The 14946-nt window shown below is 38.2% G+C and overlaps 3 protein-coding genes and 1 long non-coding RNA gene across 4 annotated transcripts; 2 read left to right on the top strand and 2 right to left on the bottom strand.

Moving 5' to 3' along the window:
* Positions 1–85: 85 nt before the first annotated feature.
* Positions 86–715, bottom strand: LOC103856503. The gene has a single exon (XM_033286087.1). The coding sequence runs from the start codon at positions 713–715 to the stop codon at positions 86–88; it is 630 nt and encodes a 209-aa protein (XP_033141978.1).
* Positions 716–1316: 601 nt separating this feature from the next.
* On the top strand, positions 1317–7754 carry LOC103856502 (apoptosis-inducing factor 2). Its single transcript, XM_009133613.3, has 5 exons — positions 1317–1532; positions 1605–1849; positions 2058–2327; positions 6960–7141; positions 7306–7754. The coding sequence occupies exons 1-5, from the start codon at positions 1411–1413 to the stop codon at positions 7576–7578; spliced, it is 1092 nt and encodes a 363-aa protein (XP_009131861.1). The 5' UTR covers positions 1317–1410; the 3' UTR covers positions 7579–7754.
* Position 7755: 1 nt separating this feature from the next.
* LOC103856501 (coiled-coil domain-containing protein R3HCC1L) lies at positions 7756–9926 on the top strand. Its single transcript, XM_009133612.3, has 6 exons — positions 7756–8161; positions 8264–8373; positions 8465–8695; positions 8776–8937; positions 9152–9241; positions 9427–9926. The coding sequence occupies exons 1-6, from the start codon at positions 7851–7853 to the stop codon at positions 9615–9617; spliced, it is 1095 nt and encodes a 364-aa protein (XP_009131860.2). The 5' UTR covers positions 7756–7850; the 3' UTR covers positions 9618–9926.
* Positions 9927–10602: 676 nt separating this feature from the next.
* On the bottom strand, positions 10603–14902 carry LOC117133000. Its single transcript, XR_004456800.1, has 2 exons — positions 12632–14902; positions 10603–12537 (listed from the first exon to the last, which is right to left on the bottom strand). It is a non-coding gene; the product is annotated as an uncharacterized LOC117133000 (long non-coding RNA).
* Between the last annotated feature and the right edge of the window lie 44 nt (positions 14903–14946).

Below are 14946 nucleotides of genomic sequence, written 5' to 3'. Positions count from 1 at the left end.
GAAATAAAACAAAACGTATGGACTAATTCATAACAGAAAATAAAACAAAAGGATGAACAAAAAAAAAACTAGAAGCCTAATCGATTTATTCAATTGTACCTCGAAGTGTTATTAAAGAAAACAACTTCAAATCTGTAAAAGAGGAGTCGCATATAATCTTCTCACGGCCCCGAGTAAGATTTTGGCACCGTATATTAAACTCTCCAGCTTTATCATAATCCTCGTAACGCTTATGCTTCGCCACGAGTTTAATGTCAAGATCTTCCGACACGACGTCACTTCGATTTCCCTCCTCAGCAACGAAAGTCAACGAGAAAGCCGTGTGATCTCTAGAAACACGTCGACTAGTGATGTTCAAAACGGCGACGTTTCGTGAACCTAGACTTACGGAGGCGTCATCGCCGTCGTAGTAGATAGAATACCTCGAGCTCGGGATTTTCACGAGAAAATCGCCTTGCCACGTGGCGGAGGAGACGGCGAAGGACTGGAGGGAGATTTTGGCGTGGGAGTGAGCGTCGTTGATGGACGAAAAGATTAAGAACACGAGGACGATGGTGAAGAAGCCGCCGCAGCAGGGTGCACACATAACCGCCATCTCCTTTGAAGTGGATTTACGTTCACTAATTGGCGGCACAGTCATCATTGGTCGTGACCACCATGGACGAGGAGCGACGGAGGACGCTGGCGTTGTGTCAAAGTTGGCTTGGTAAGCCATGTTTCTTTTTTTTTGTGTTGGTTTGGACTTTGGAGAGAATAATGAGATATGATGTTATCTCTCACTTTTTATATAGTATATTTATCTTATTTTATGGTGGATAAAGAAAGTTTGTTCGATAAAAAAGAGGGAGATAATTACTTAAATTAATTTTTGATCAAAAAAAAAATTACTTAAATTAATTATCTATCTAATATAATAACTCAGTTGAGCCTCACCTGAGTCTGGCATGTCAGCACTCCTCTATCTGACACATCAGCCAAATTAACTACTTTCTAAATTTTCGTTTTCTCACTTGTGTACCAATAGTTAGATTGATTACAAATGTTAAACGTTCAACTCTCACATTTACTTTCGAAAATCCGAAAACATTGTTATATAGTTTTAGCAAAGCAAATATACAAAACTCAGAGGCCCAAAGTATTTCCATCACGAAAGAAACTGAAAATAGCGTTCTTCCGACAGTGACGTATTCGATGACGTAAGCACAAAGGAAGCTCCACATGAGATTCTTCTTCAGGTATCTGAAGTCACTAAACACGTCAGCGTCCCCCCCCCCCCCCCCCTCTGACAATCTTTCAACTCTTCTGTGTATATATAATGACTCTTGGATTCATTTTCTAAGAACAAGAAAAAAGAACCTAACCAAGAAGAAGAAGTAAGAAGAAGATCATTTAGAGCCTGAATCGCTAAAAATGTCAGGGATCGAAGCTTCGTACAGAAAAGGAAGGAAGGTAGTGGTGATCGGCGGCGGAATCGCCGGCTCCCTCGCCGCGAAACTGCTTCAGTTCGATGCTGACGTCACCCTCATCGATCCGTAAGTTGTTTTATTTTTCTTACAGAAGTTTTAAAACACCAACTTAATCTCAGATCATCATTACTAAATCAGGAAGGAGTATTTTGAGATCACGTGGGCGAGCTTGAGATCGATGGTGGAGCCTTCTTTTGCAGAAAGAACACTTATCAACCACAAGAACGGCCGTGTAGTTACTTCTCCGGCGGTCAACATCACGGAGAGCGATGTAGTGACTGCAGATGGAGCCGTGGTTGGATATGATTATCTAGTGATTGCTACTGGTCACAACGACTTGTTCCCCAAAACAAGACAAGAGAAGCTCTCACAATACCAAACAGGTAACAATCTAAACCCTCATGCTTGTAAGAAACTTAGGACACAAGACTTTGGTTTTTTTTTTAAACTAAAATTTTATATATTCAAACCAAAAATGAAAATAAAGTTCTTATTACAAGCCGACTCACTGTTTCCTAACTAGCTTGAAGCTTCGCTCAACTTAACACAAGACTGGTTTTGTCTTTACAACTGATCTTGTTTTGGTTACAGAATATGAGAAGATAAAATCTTCTGAATCAGTTCTGATTGTTGGTGGAGGACCGTCTGGTGTGGAGCTTGCTGCAGAAATAGCAGTTGATTTTCCGGAGAAGAAAGTCTCACTGGTGCACAAAGGACCAAGACTGCTTGAGTTTGTTGGAGAAAAAGCTGCTCACAAAGCATTTGACTGGCTAGCATCAAAGAAAGTGGAGGTGATACTGAACCAGTCTGTGGATTTGAATTCAGCTTCAGATGGGAACAAAACATACCGGACTTCAGGAGGAGAGTGTAGTTTATATTGCTCTGTAATTGACTTGTAAACTCTGATCTTATTCCATAGATAGATGGCCACATATATAGCCTTACAAAGATAACAAGTCGTTCCTACAAAAGCTGAAACAAACTAACAACTAAGACCAACTATGACCGAGATACTCGGACCTTATTGACACGATGAAAGACTAAATCAAACATGAAACAAAGACTACTTCAAACAACTTCAAAACACTTAACGGTAACTTCAATTTGCTCCAACAAACCCTCCTTAAACTAAGCTTGGTGCACAAGACTTAGCTTACTCGAAACAGAGCAAATTCCAAGTTTACTCCTTAGCTTCTCAAACACTTCACGCCTCAATGGTTTTGTGAATATGTCAGCTACTTGCTCCTGTGATCCGCAATGCTCCAGACTTATTTCTCCATTGTTCACCAGCTCACGAAGAAAATGAAAACGAACGCCAATATGTTTGCACCTTCCATGAAAGACCTGATTCTTTGATAGCTTGATTGTCGAGGTATTGTCACACAGTATCGTGGTACCTTCTGTTGCTTCATGTCCCAACTCTTGCATCATCCTTCTGAACCACACGGCTTGACATGCACAAACAGAGGCAGCAACATACTCAGCTTCGGTGGTGGATAGTGTCACTATCGGTTGTTTCTTGGAAAGCCACGCCACTGCTGCGTTGTCCATGAGGAAGGCATATCCTGAAGTGCTCTTCCTTGTATCAACATCTCCTGCGAAATCACTGTCAGTGTAGACTAGAAGTTCTCCAGCGCCTCCTCTCTTATACCAAATCCCGAAGTCAATAGTCCCCTTCAGATACCTCAACACTCTCTTGGCTGCTTGAACATGTAGCTTAGTGGGATTTGACATGAAGCGGCTTAGAAGGCTTACAGAGAATTGCAAGTCTGGTCTCGTTGTTGTGAGATACATGAGGCTGCCAATGATTTGCTTGTAGTAGGTTGCATCTACTCGCTCTCCATCTTCATCCATGTTGATCTTCTCCCCGGGTACCATTGGGTTGTATACTGAGTTGCAGCTTTCCATCTCAAAACGTCTCAGAACTTCAAACGCATACTTTGATTGCGAAATATGAATACCGCTTGACGTCTGCAACACCTCGATCCCCAAGAAGAACCTCATCTTCCCCAAATCACTCATATCAAACTCCTTTTGCATTGAGTTCCTGAACTCTTCCATCATCTTCATGTCATCGCCTGTGTAAATAAGATCATCCACATACACACTGACAATCAAGATATTACCATGATCAACCTTTAGAAACAAGGTTTCTTCATTTTGAGACTTCATGAACCCCTCCTTACTGAAGTATTCCTCAATCCGACTGAACCAAGCCCTTGGAGCCTGCTTTAGGCCATACAATGCTTTATGGAGCTTGTAGACCTTGTCTTCTTCTCCTACTACCTCATAGCCTTTAGGTTGTTGAACGTAGACGTCTTCAGTCAGAACCCCGTGCAGAAATGCGGACTTTACGTCTAGCTGATAGACGTCCCAAGCTCTTTGTGCGGCTGTGGCTAGGATGGTTCGTATGGTATCCATTCTGGCAACAGGTGCGTAGACTTCAGTGTAGTCAAGACCTTGTTCTTGAGAGTAACCCTTGGCCACCAAACGCGCTTTGTATTTGCTCACATCTCCATTCTCATCAAGCTTGGTTTTGTAGATCCACTTGACGCCGATGCACTTGGCTTCATTAGGTAACACTGATAACTTCCAGGTTTGATTCTTCACGATAGAAGCCATCTCATCATCCATTGCCTCCCGCCATTTCAGGATGTTCTCTGCTTCTTCATAGGTTGTGGGATCAGTGGAGGAGAACTCCACCATGTTGACCTCTTCTTCTTCTTCTTCGTTTATTTCTCCAAAACCAGTGACATAATCACTTAGATAACGTGGAGGTCTCCTTCCTCTTCCCTCCCTGATTCCCACAACCGGATCATTTTGCTGCTCCATGGGTTGCTCTGGCTCAGCATTTGCTTCTGGTTCAGCACCTTCGTTTTCACCATCACTTCCTTCTTCTTCACTTTCTTCCCAGCTTAGATCATCATCATTCCAAGTGAGCACGTTCTCTGTGTGCTCTTCTTCATCCCAATTCCATCTTTTGTTTTCTTCAAATACTACATCCCTGCTCACCACAATCTTCTTTGTCTTGGGATTGTATAACCTATACCCTTTGGATTCTTCGGAGAAGCCCAATAGGATGCAGGTCACGCTCTTATCATCCAGTTTACTTCGTTTTTCATCAGGGACATGGACATGACCGAGACTCCCCCACACCCGAAAATGCTCCACACTTGGTTTAACTCCACACCAAGCTTCCTGGGGTGTGATGTTCTTCACCGAGACAGTGGGACACCTATTGAGGATGTAGAACGTCCATACCACTGCTTCTGCCCAAAAGAACTTTGGTATCTTCTTAGTGGAGAGAAGAGACCTTACCATATTCATCACGGTTCGATTCTTTCTTTCTGCAATCCCATTTTGTTGGGGAGTGTAGGCTGTAGTTAGCTGCCTACGAACGCCTTGCTCCTTGCAGAATTCAGTGAACTCATGTGATGTGTATTCACCCCCTCTATCGGTTCTCAAGCATTTCAAGATCTTCCCACTCTCTGTTTCAACCTTCTTCTTGAATATCTTGAACTGTGAGAACGCTTCTGATTTTTCTTTCAACAGGTATGCCCAAGCCTTTCTGCTACAATCATCTATGAAGCACAGAATGTATCTTTTGCCACTGGTAGAAATGGGATTGATTGGACCGCATATGTCTGAGTGAACAAGCTCCAGTATCTCCTTAGCACGCCATGTGCTCTTCTTTGGTATCGGTTTTCTCGGTTGCTTCCCCACTAAGCAATCAGAGCATGTGAAACTTTGAGCATCAAAGGTAGGAAGACCACGTACCATTTCTTTGCTCTGTAGCGTTTTCAACCCTCGATGGCTGAGATGACCATAACGCTCGTGCCATAGTCGTGACATGTCCTCTGTTGTGGTGAGAAGACATTGTTGTTTTCCCTTCTTGTCGCCATCGGTCTGATCAACCAACACAAACATTCGGTTCAGACTCATTCTGCTCTCTGCAATTAGACCTCTTTCTTCATGATAGATCTTGCAAGCTCCTTGTTGAATGATGATAGTGACTTTCTTCTCTTGCAGCTGTCCAAGACTTATCAAGTTGTTTTTGAGCTCTGGCACGTAGTAAACATCACTTATGGTGTAGGCGTTGTTGTTCAGCACCAGTCTCACGTTTCCTTTTCCAACGACCTCCATCTTCGTATTGTTTCCCAACTTAACAGAGTGCTTGAACTTCATGTCCATTGATGAGAACAGATCTTGATCTCCACTCATATGGTTAGAGCAACCTGAGTCTAGAAACCATACCCTTTTCTTCACAGATTCGCGGTTCCCGGAGTGAATCATCAGCACTTGATCATGATCCTCATCATTGATCTCGTCTTCCTCATGAGTGTATGCCATCAGTAACATATCCTCATTTTCCTCCACATAGTTAGCTTCCTCTTCCCACTTAGGACATTCATTTTGAAAATGTCCCAAACGATGGCACTTGTAGCACTCCACGGTGCTTTTGTTGAACGATGATCTTCCACGACCACGGCTTCTACCTCTTCCATTGAAGCCTCTCCCTCGGTTTCCTGATCCTCTTCCATGGGTGACGCTCAACACTTGGTCGTCTCCTCTTTCTGATTTCTTGAACTTCTGTTCATGGACCACCAATGAAGCTTGAAGTTCATCCACTGATATTGTTTCAATCTCCTTTGACTCCTCAATGGAGACAACAACATACATGAACTTTTCACTCAAAGTTCTCAAGATCTTCTCAACCACCTTCGTGTCTTCCAACACTTCACCATTGCTCCTCATCTGGTTAGTGACGGCTAAGACTCTTGTGAAGTACTCCTCCACTTTCTCATCATCTTTCATCTCCAATAGCTCGAAATCCCTCCTGAGCTTCTGCAACAATGACTTCTTCACCCGAGCATTTCCTCCAAACTTTCCTTTCATTGACTCCCATATGATCTTGGAAGTCTTTCGATTCAGGATCTGCTCGAACGTTACCCTATCGATAGCTTGATAGAGGTAATGCTTGACCTTGTGGTCATTCATCCTGGCACTGTCGAGTTGTGCCCTCTGCTCTGTGGTTAGGATCGTTGTGGTCGTAGGTTCTTCAAACCCGTTTTCAATCAAGCTCCACAGTCCTCTTGCTCGAAAGAAATTCTCCATGACCTCACTCCAATGATCCCAGTGCCCATCAAATTGCGGAACCTTCATCTTTTCTTCTTCCATCTCTTCTTGCTTTGAGTTTAGAAGCTGCGGCTTTTGTTTGTCTAGAACAGAGCTCTGATACCAATTTGTAGTTTATATTGCTCTGTAATTGACTTGTAAACTCTGATCTTATTCCATAGATAGATGGCCACATATATAGCCTTACAAAGATAACAAGTCGTTCCTACAAAAGCTGAAACAAACTAACAACTAAGACCAACTATGACCGAGATACTCGGACCTTATTGACACGATGAAAGACTAAATCAAACATGAAACAAAGACTACTTCAAACAACTTCAAAACACTTAACGGTAACTTCAATTTGCTCCAACAGAGAGACTATACACGCAGATTGTCATTTCCTCTGTGTTGGGAAGCCTCTGTCTTCTCAATGGCTTACTGGGACTGTTTTGAAAGATAGCTTGGATGGTAAAGGAAGAGTTATGGTCGATGAGCACTTGCGGGTTAAGGACCGAAAGAATGTATTCGCCATTGGAGATATCACTAATATCCCTGTAAGTTCACAAGACCATAACATTTTCAGTTTTTTTTTTTTTACATAGTTTCTTGGTTAGTATCTTGTTTTTGATTAAATGATGTTTTTTCAGTTTATTTACATAGTTTCTTGATTAGTATCTTGTTTTGATTATATGATTTTTTTTTTGTTTGCTAATGGTAGGAGATGAAGCAAGGATATATAGCAGAGATGCATGCTAATGTAGCTGTGAAGAACATTAAGGTAATGATGTCTGGTGGGAAAAAGAAGAAGATGTCGACATATAAGCCCGGATCAGAGATGGCCATTGTTTCTTTAGGAAGAAAAGACTCGCTGGCTCAGTTTCCGTTTGCGACAGTCATTGGTTGTCTCCCTGGTTTGATCAAATCGAAGGATCTATTTGTTGGGAAGACGAGGAAGACAAGAGGGCTAGACCCTAAACGTGTTCGAGATTGAGTCCTTTAATCTGTTTCAGAGGTTGCATCTTGTGTTTGTTGTTTTTTCTTTTCGTGTTGGTCTCTTTGTTTCAGTGTGGAGTGAGTGTTGGTTTGCTTATGTTGTTTGTTTGTATGCATCTTTTAAACCAATGAGACAATTTTCAAAACCGGTTCCAATCAATTTCCTTAAGAGTCCCCAACTTTATTCGGACAACCTTGAGTTAGAAACAGAGTCATCGTGTGAAAGTCTCTGAAAGCATCAGACTTGCAGAGAGGGAGACCTAAAAAGCTATGGAGGAGAAACGGGAAAACGAAGACGAACCAAATTGGAGCGAGCGCGTGGAGGATCTCGTCGCATCCGGTGACGTCACTGCGGCGATCTCGTTTCTCGAGTCTTTGACGACCAGTCTCCAGTCGCGGATCGGTTCTTCTTCTTCTTCATCATCATCCTCAACGGAGTTGGGGCTTCAGCTAGCAGCGGCTCTAACCCAATTGGCGAATCTCTACTCTTCTCAGGGACTCTCCCTCAAATCCGATGAGCTTCTCACTCGTTCCTCCCTCGTAAAGCAACGAGCTTTGGATCACGATCTTGCCTCTTCAAGGTATTAATGATATTTGGTTAATTAAGAAACTAGATGAGATTGTGTAAAACGTGTTACTTTGATCGAAAGGCACAAACTTTATATGCTACATTATGATTGCAGAGGTTCCTGTGATGCAGAGAATCAAACGAAGACTAGTGATTCCAATGTGGACGGTTGTTCATCTAGTGAGTGCCCCTTGAATTCCACAAAGGATGATGCTTCAGATGATGGTATGTTTCATCAATGTTTTGACTTGTGAGTTAAGAGGATGCAGTAACTTGATGTCTTCATTATCATGTCATGTGTATGTTTGTATTGCAGATTGGGAAGCGCTTGCAGATCGTGAACCGAACACGTTACTCTCTGTAGACGAGTTGCCTCAAATATCAAAGCTTTCGGTTGAAGAACCTAAAATTGAAGGACCTAAGAGGCGTGGAAGGGGAAATTTTACGTATAACAAGGATGTGATGTATAGTGAGTCGAGGTTTGAAGATTCAGGAGATAATGATATGTCTCGTGGTGGCTTAGAGAAGACTGATGAATCACTGAAAGGTAAAGCCATATTGCTTCTTTAATGTTTTACTGGTTTTTAAGCACAACGCCTGAGTTTCTTTCTTGGTATGAAAATGCAGCCAAGTATGGTACACGACATGTACTCGTACTTGCTGATTTCTCTCCAAATTTGAGGACTACTGATTTGGAGAGGCTTTTTGTGGACTTCAAAGACAGTGGATTCCTCATTCGTTGGGTTAATGATACAACAGCACTTGCAGTCTTCAAAACTCCTTCAACTGGTACTTATATCTAATTTGATTTTCTCCATTCATTAGGAAGATATATATATTTTTTTTTTACTTAAACATTTTAAACTGATAGCTGAATTGAGTAGAGGTTAGTAGTATCTTGATAGGTAAATGTTCAAATGTAAAGTTAACTGAGTTTACATATCAGACTAGAACTTATCCTTAAGACGCTTAACTTGATGTGGTTGTGATGATTGGGTTACAGCGCAAGAGGCTTGCAAAAGTGTTCAGTGTTCATTCACCATACGTGTTCTTGATGATCATGATTCTCTTTTGGGCTCAATATCTGGAAAAGGTAATTTTATTCCCTGTTTTAATCAAAGTTAAATCTTTTTTTTTTCACTTTACTTCTCTTATGTCATCAAGTTACTAGCTTAATCCACTGGGTTAAGCTTGCTTATTAATGAAACACCAAAACACATATAGATCAGGTCAAATGTTGTTGCTTGTGTCTCTTATGTGTTACCATGTTATGTTAAGATTTGGAACCGCCATCTCAAAGACCAAAGACGTCAGCGAGAACAGCACAACGGTTGATAGCTCACAGCATGGGGCTGAAGCTACCGGCTTCTGGATTCGGGTCTAAAGAGCTACGAGACCAAGAAGCTGCCAGGAAAAGCAGGATTGTCTCCAGGCAGAAGCAAAGGGACGATGCTTGGGGAGATGACTGACATTGGCCGGGCCCTACGGTTGGGTTTGCCCATGTTTTATGGCTTACCTGCTTTATCATTTGTGTGTGCTGATTGGTGTATACATACAGATTACAAGCCTCAGTCTTCACTTGAGTTGATTATTTCATTAAGGCAAAATGATTGTAATGTTTTTGTGTTGAATTGAATCGTTTGGAAAGTGGTTAATGGCATCAGCAACACCAAGTCTTGATATGCATTGATGTCCCACAAATTGTATTTTTTTTCTTATCGACTTTATATTTTCACCCATCTTTCTATTTCATTATCAGTTTGGTGTTGGGACGCTCAGTTGTGTTTTGCGTATATCTCTAATATATATATAAGCATGTTAAAGTTGTAATTTTGCTTAGTATGCTGAGATGTCAACACTTTTACTCTCTTGTAGCCTGAACTAAATAACCCTTTTTAGTAGTAGAATTAAGATTCATGAAATTATCACTAGAAAAACGTTTTGTCTCTTGTAAAGCATTTCCTAGATAGTTAACAGAAAAAAAAAAAAGAGATTCGTTCAGGGATCCCAAGATAGCGGAGAAGAAGCATTTTGTGCTGAGTACAAAGAATGTTTGGTCAGCTATATCAGAAGTGTGCCAAACTATAAACAAGAATCCATGCAAGCTGCAGAGTGCAGACCAACATATGAAATATATTCTATTACCAAGAAGAGAGTAAGTGATGCCAAGATACCCTCTTGGTATTACACTTCCATAATTTTTTCTACAATCTAAAACTTTTGGTTTCCTTAGTTATAGTGGTCAACATTAATTTGCAATTTTTAATTTATTTGATCTCATCTTGTGGAATCACCATGATTTTCGACACCGAATGCTTATCCGACCACAAAACTAGTTGGTCAACATTTGTGTTTCTATATTTAGCTATTACCTTATTTATCACACAAAAAAAACTATAAATATTACACTTTGAATGTTTAAATCTTTAGATGCAAAAATGAATCATCTCATTATTTTATTTTTATCTATTGCTATATGTTTTGGTTTTGAAGGGAGTTCCGGATGCGCTCCAAACATTTTACAATTTAAAAACCAAATTGGAGCTGGTGAGACTCTCCTAGTCAGCTGCTGGAGCAACAGAGGCCAAATCAAAGGTGTCGAAACTCCCGTAGAATTCAATAAAATATACAACTTTGAGGTTGAGGAGAGAGGAAAAGACAGAATAGTATGGAAATGTGAATTAAAGAATCGGAAGGCTACGAAATTTCTTTTGTTATGGAGAGCATACAGAGGAGCCGCCAGAAAGCGATGTGGTCAGATACGCGAATACGTTGCTGATACTAAACGTGTTTCCTTAGTGAGAAATAATAAACCGACCGATCAATTCTTTCCTTGGTAAATAATGTATTTTTCCTTGGTGCCTTGTGAGTTTAAGTCATTTAAAAAAAAATTGGAGCTATAATGTACAAAAGAATACTAAATTATTATATCAATCTTCTAAAAAATAATAATGATAATAAAGTATGATTTTATATTTGATATCTATATCTTATCAATCTTCTAATTTATATCACATTACTTTTTTTGTTACGTATATATGCATCTATATTATTAAATTTGAAGTACACAATGAGATTGTTTGGAAACTTGAATAATAGTTTTAATGAAATTTGTTTGGATATATGAATCGCAGTATCTATAAATTGTATTTCCATATTTCACTTAGTTTAACAATTTCATTAATTATATTACTTTAACAATAATTCACATCATTAATTATATTACCAAAATAATAGTGCATATTTTAATTTATTAGTTAATCAATATTAACTTTGTGCCAATTATAAAATAAAAAATGTTAAATAACTAAGTTTTGCATATGATTAAACGTTTGGTTTAGTTTGTTTTATTAAAACATTTTTATTTGAGTTTCAATTGGTGGAAAATTACGTAGCCAAAAACATAATTCAAAGATATGTTTTTGTAGATAAAATAATAACTTAAAGCAAAATAATAAAAATGCGCTAAATTTATTGCCACTTAATTTCACTTCATATAATTATTTTACTTAACAAAAAACTCTTTCTATTTCACTTATTTTAGCCAAACACATAAAAATAGATTTTTTTTTAATTAGTTTATAAAATCAGTTATAAATGAACATTATCTATCCGTTTATGTACATGTTGTTCCTCTGAGTATCATTTTTTTTGGTTCTGAAACAAGATCCCGCTTAAATATTATAAATTTATGTGTGGATTTTGAGTTGGATCATTCTAGATCTGGATGAATTCAGTTCTGATGTATAGGAATCTAAAAATATCTAAGTAACCAATGTTATCTAAAACGGATTCGGATATTTGTAACAAAATAGCCATATTACCTGATTTAGTCCATGTCTTTTGAATATCATTAGTTATATTATGATACATCTAAAATATATAACAATAATTATGAAAAATAAATATTGATGTATAAAAATGTACAAACCAATACCCGACTCTCTAGTTTTCTCTTAAAAGAACATATCTTCACTCGAATATTCTCTTTGAAGCCAAAAATAAAATTTACTTGCAATTTTGTTTATTCCCCTCTATCTCGAATTTGCTAGCTCCACTTGTGGCTTGGTAGCGTGGATCTCTAACTCCGACGCAGAGCAGTTGCGGTTGCCTGTCGCTGGTGAACCGGCCCACAATGATTAGTCGGGTTGGTATGGACACCTCTCCTATTTAGTCAGTAAATAAATAATAACAATAATAAAAAGTGACACAAACGACATGGCGTTACGAACAGAAGCAATTTTACGTATAGCAATCGAAACTCAAAAAATTATGGCGAGATACCCATTGCCTTACTTCAGCGTGCGCAATTTTAAAACCAAGATGCAGCTGCTATACACTTCATTGCTACCGCCATATATTGTCGATAAGGATAATACAGCTAGTTTGCTATAAAGTTGTATAATAAATTGAGTTACTTTGTTTTTATAGAGAGTTAGGATCGGTTAGAAATTTGGGCAGTCAAGGTTGAAACATGTCGAACCAAATAGAGAGGTAGGATCAGTGACCGCGAGTGGGGAGTGCTAACGCCTTTAAAACTTCCTGATCCAAGCCTAGTAGACGGGCCCTGATTTGCATTTTAATCTCCTTTTGGATAATATGGGAAAGTTTTAGAACAAATGAGTGAAGTCTTGCGTTTCTCTCTCTCCGTAGGAAGTAGATCGAAAGATGAGCTTAATGATTGGTTTAGCGCCTTTATTAGCTACAACGGACCTCAACCAGACGACAACATCTTCAAATATGAATGGAGGATAAAGCGAAATGCGTCTGAAGAAGGAAGACCAGACCTCTAGAGAATACGGGCAGCTAAATGATTGCTTGTCTCAATGCATGTACCGCATTAAGTAGGTTTTGGTTTTTTTTTTTTAACATAGTTGAGTAGGTTTTGCTAATACTCAAAGCTAAAGTTGTGCCCTTTGTTGCTAACTGAGTCGACATATCAGACTAGAGCTTATCCCTAAGACGCAAACTTGATGTGGTTTTGATGATTGGTACAGCTCAAAGAGGCTTGCAAAAGTGTTCAGTGTTTTATCACCATACGTGTTCTCGATGATCACGACTCTCTTTTGGGCTCAATATCTGGAAAAGGTGATCCATTCTTCTTCTTCTTTTTTCTGCGATGGTTATCATTCTTCTTTAATTCGCTTGGTCAAACGCTGACTTATTGATGAATGAAACAATCAGAACACATGTTGCTTGTGTCTCTTATGGGTGACCATGTTATGTTCAAATCTACTTCAGATTTGGAACCACTGTCCCAAAGAACAGCACAAAGGTTGATAGCTCACAGCATGGGGTTTAAGCTACCGGCTTCTGGATTCGGGTCTAAAGAGCTACGAGACCAAGAAGCTGCCAGGAAAAGCAGGATTGTCTCCAGGCATAAGCAAAGGGACGATGCTTGGGGAGATGACTGACATTGGCAGTACAGGTTTGGTTTGCCCCAAGTTGTATGGCTTACCGGCTTTTATCATTTGTATGTGCTGATTGGTGTATACATACAGATTACAAGCCTCAGTCTTCACTTGAATTGATTATTTCATTATGGCATTTGTTTGTAATGCTTTTGTGTGTTGAATTGAATCGTTTGGAAAGTGGTTAATGGCATCAGCAACACCAAGTCTTTGATCCATTGTTGTACCAAATATCATATTTGTTTGATCTACTTTACATTTTCCCCATACAACAAGTCTTGATATATTCACGTTAATAAAAAACGAGTAAAATTGTTTTAAAGCCTTTTTTTGTTTTAACAAAGAATTTATAAAGCAATAAATAAATTATCAATCGACTTGAATTTTTAAATAGTTATGATTTGAACGGAATCAAAGATGAGCCATCCCATTGTAAAAAAAAAAAGTTAATACCAACATACAATTGGTTAGAGAAAAAAGAAACAAGAAAACATGGGTGTGACCGATCACCAAACAATCAAACATTATTATATTTTCTTTACAAAAGGTAAAACAATAAAGCGATGTCTCGTCAAGAAAAGAGATTACATCTATCTTATTAAAACTGAAGTACAAAATGAGATTGTTTGGAAACATGTATATGAGTTTAAAAAATAAGAGTGTTTGGTAACATGGATTGTAGTCTTTTAAAAAAATATTACTTTTGTTTGGAAATAAAGATAATAGTATTTAGCAAAAAAAAGTAATGGACTTATGTTATTAAGAAAAATTGAAAGTCTATCATATTATAAGAAATTATCTATTTGGGTCAGTTTTAAAATGAGTCAAATCATTTAAACTTTTTTTTCAAAACTAACCATAAAACAAAATTTAAACTTTATATACATATTTCAAATCAAAATAATAATTCAAAATTGATTTACATCATAAATTAATTGAAAAATATACATATATTCAAAAATGAATTTTTACTAAACTCTTTTTCAATAACCATTACTTTTGTTTGAAAACAAGGATAGTATTATTAAGCAAAAAAGTAATGGGCTTATGTTATTAAGAAAAATTGAAAGTCCATCATATTATAAAAAACTATCTATTTGAGCCAGTTTTAAAATGAGTCAATCTAATTGCCTAAAACTTTTTTTTCTAAACTAACCATAAAACAAAATTTAAACTTTATATACATATTTCAAATCAAAATAATAATTCAAAATTGATTTATATCATAAATTGATTGAAAAATATACATATATTCAAAAATGGATTTTTACTAAACTATTTTTCAATAACCATTATAAAAAATGTTGTCAACATATATATAAGAAAAATACAATACGAAGCCCAATTTGAAATACCAACTCAAATTATGGTTTTTATATTTCATATT

This window comes from Brassica rapa, chromosome A03 (assembly GCF_000309985.2).
Source record: "Brassica rapa cultivar Chiifu-401-42 chromosome A03, CAAS_Brap_v3.01, whole genome shotgun sequence".
Classification (NCBI taxonomy): Eukaryota; Viridiplantae; Streptophyta; class Magnoliopsida; order Brassicales; family Brassicaceae; genus Brassica; species Brassica rapa.
The sequence above is the reverse complement of the archived record's forward strand: the minus strand, read 5'-3'. Positions and strand labels throughout refer to the sequence as shown.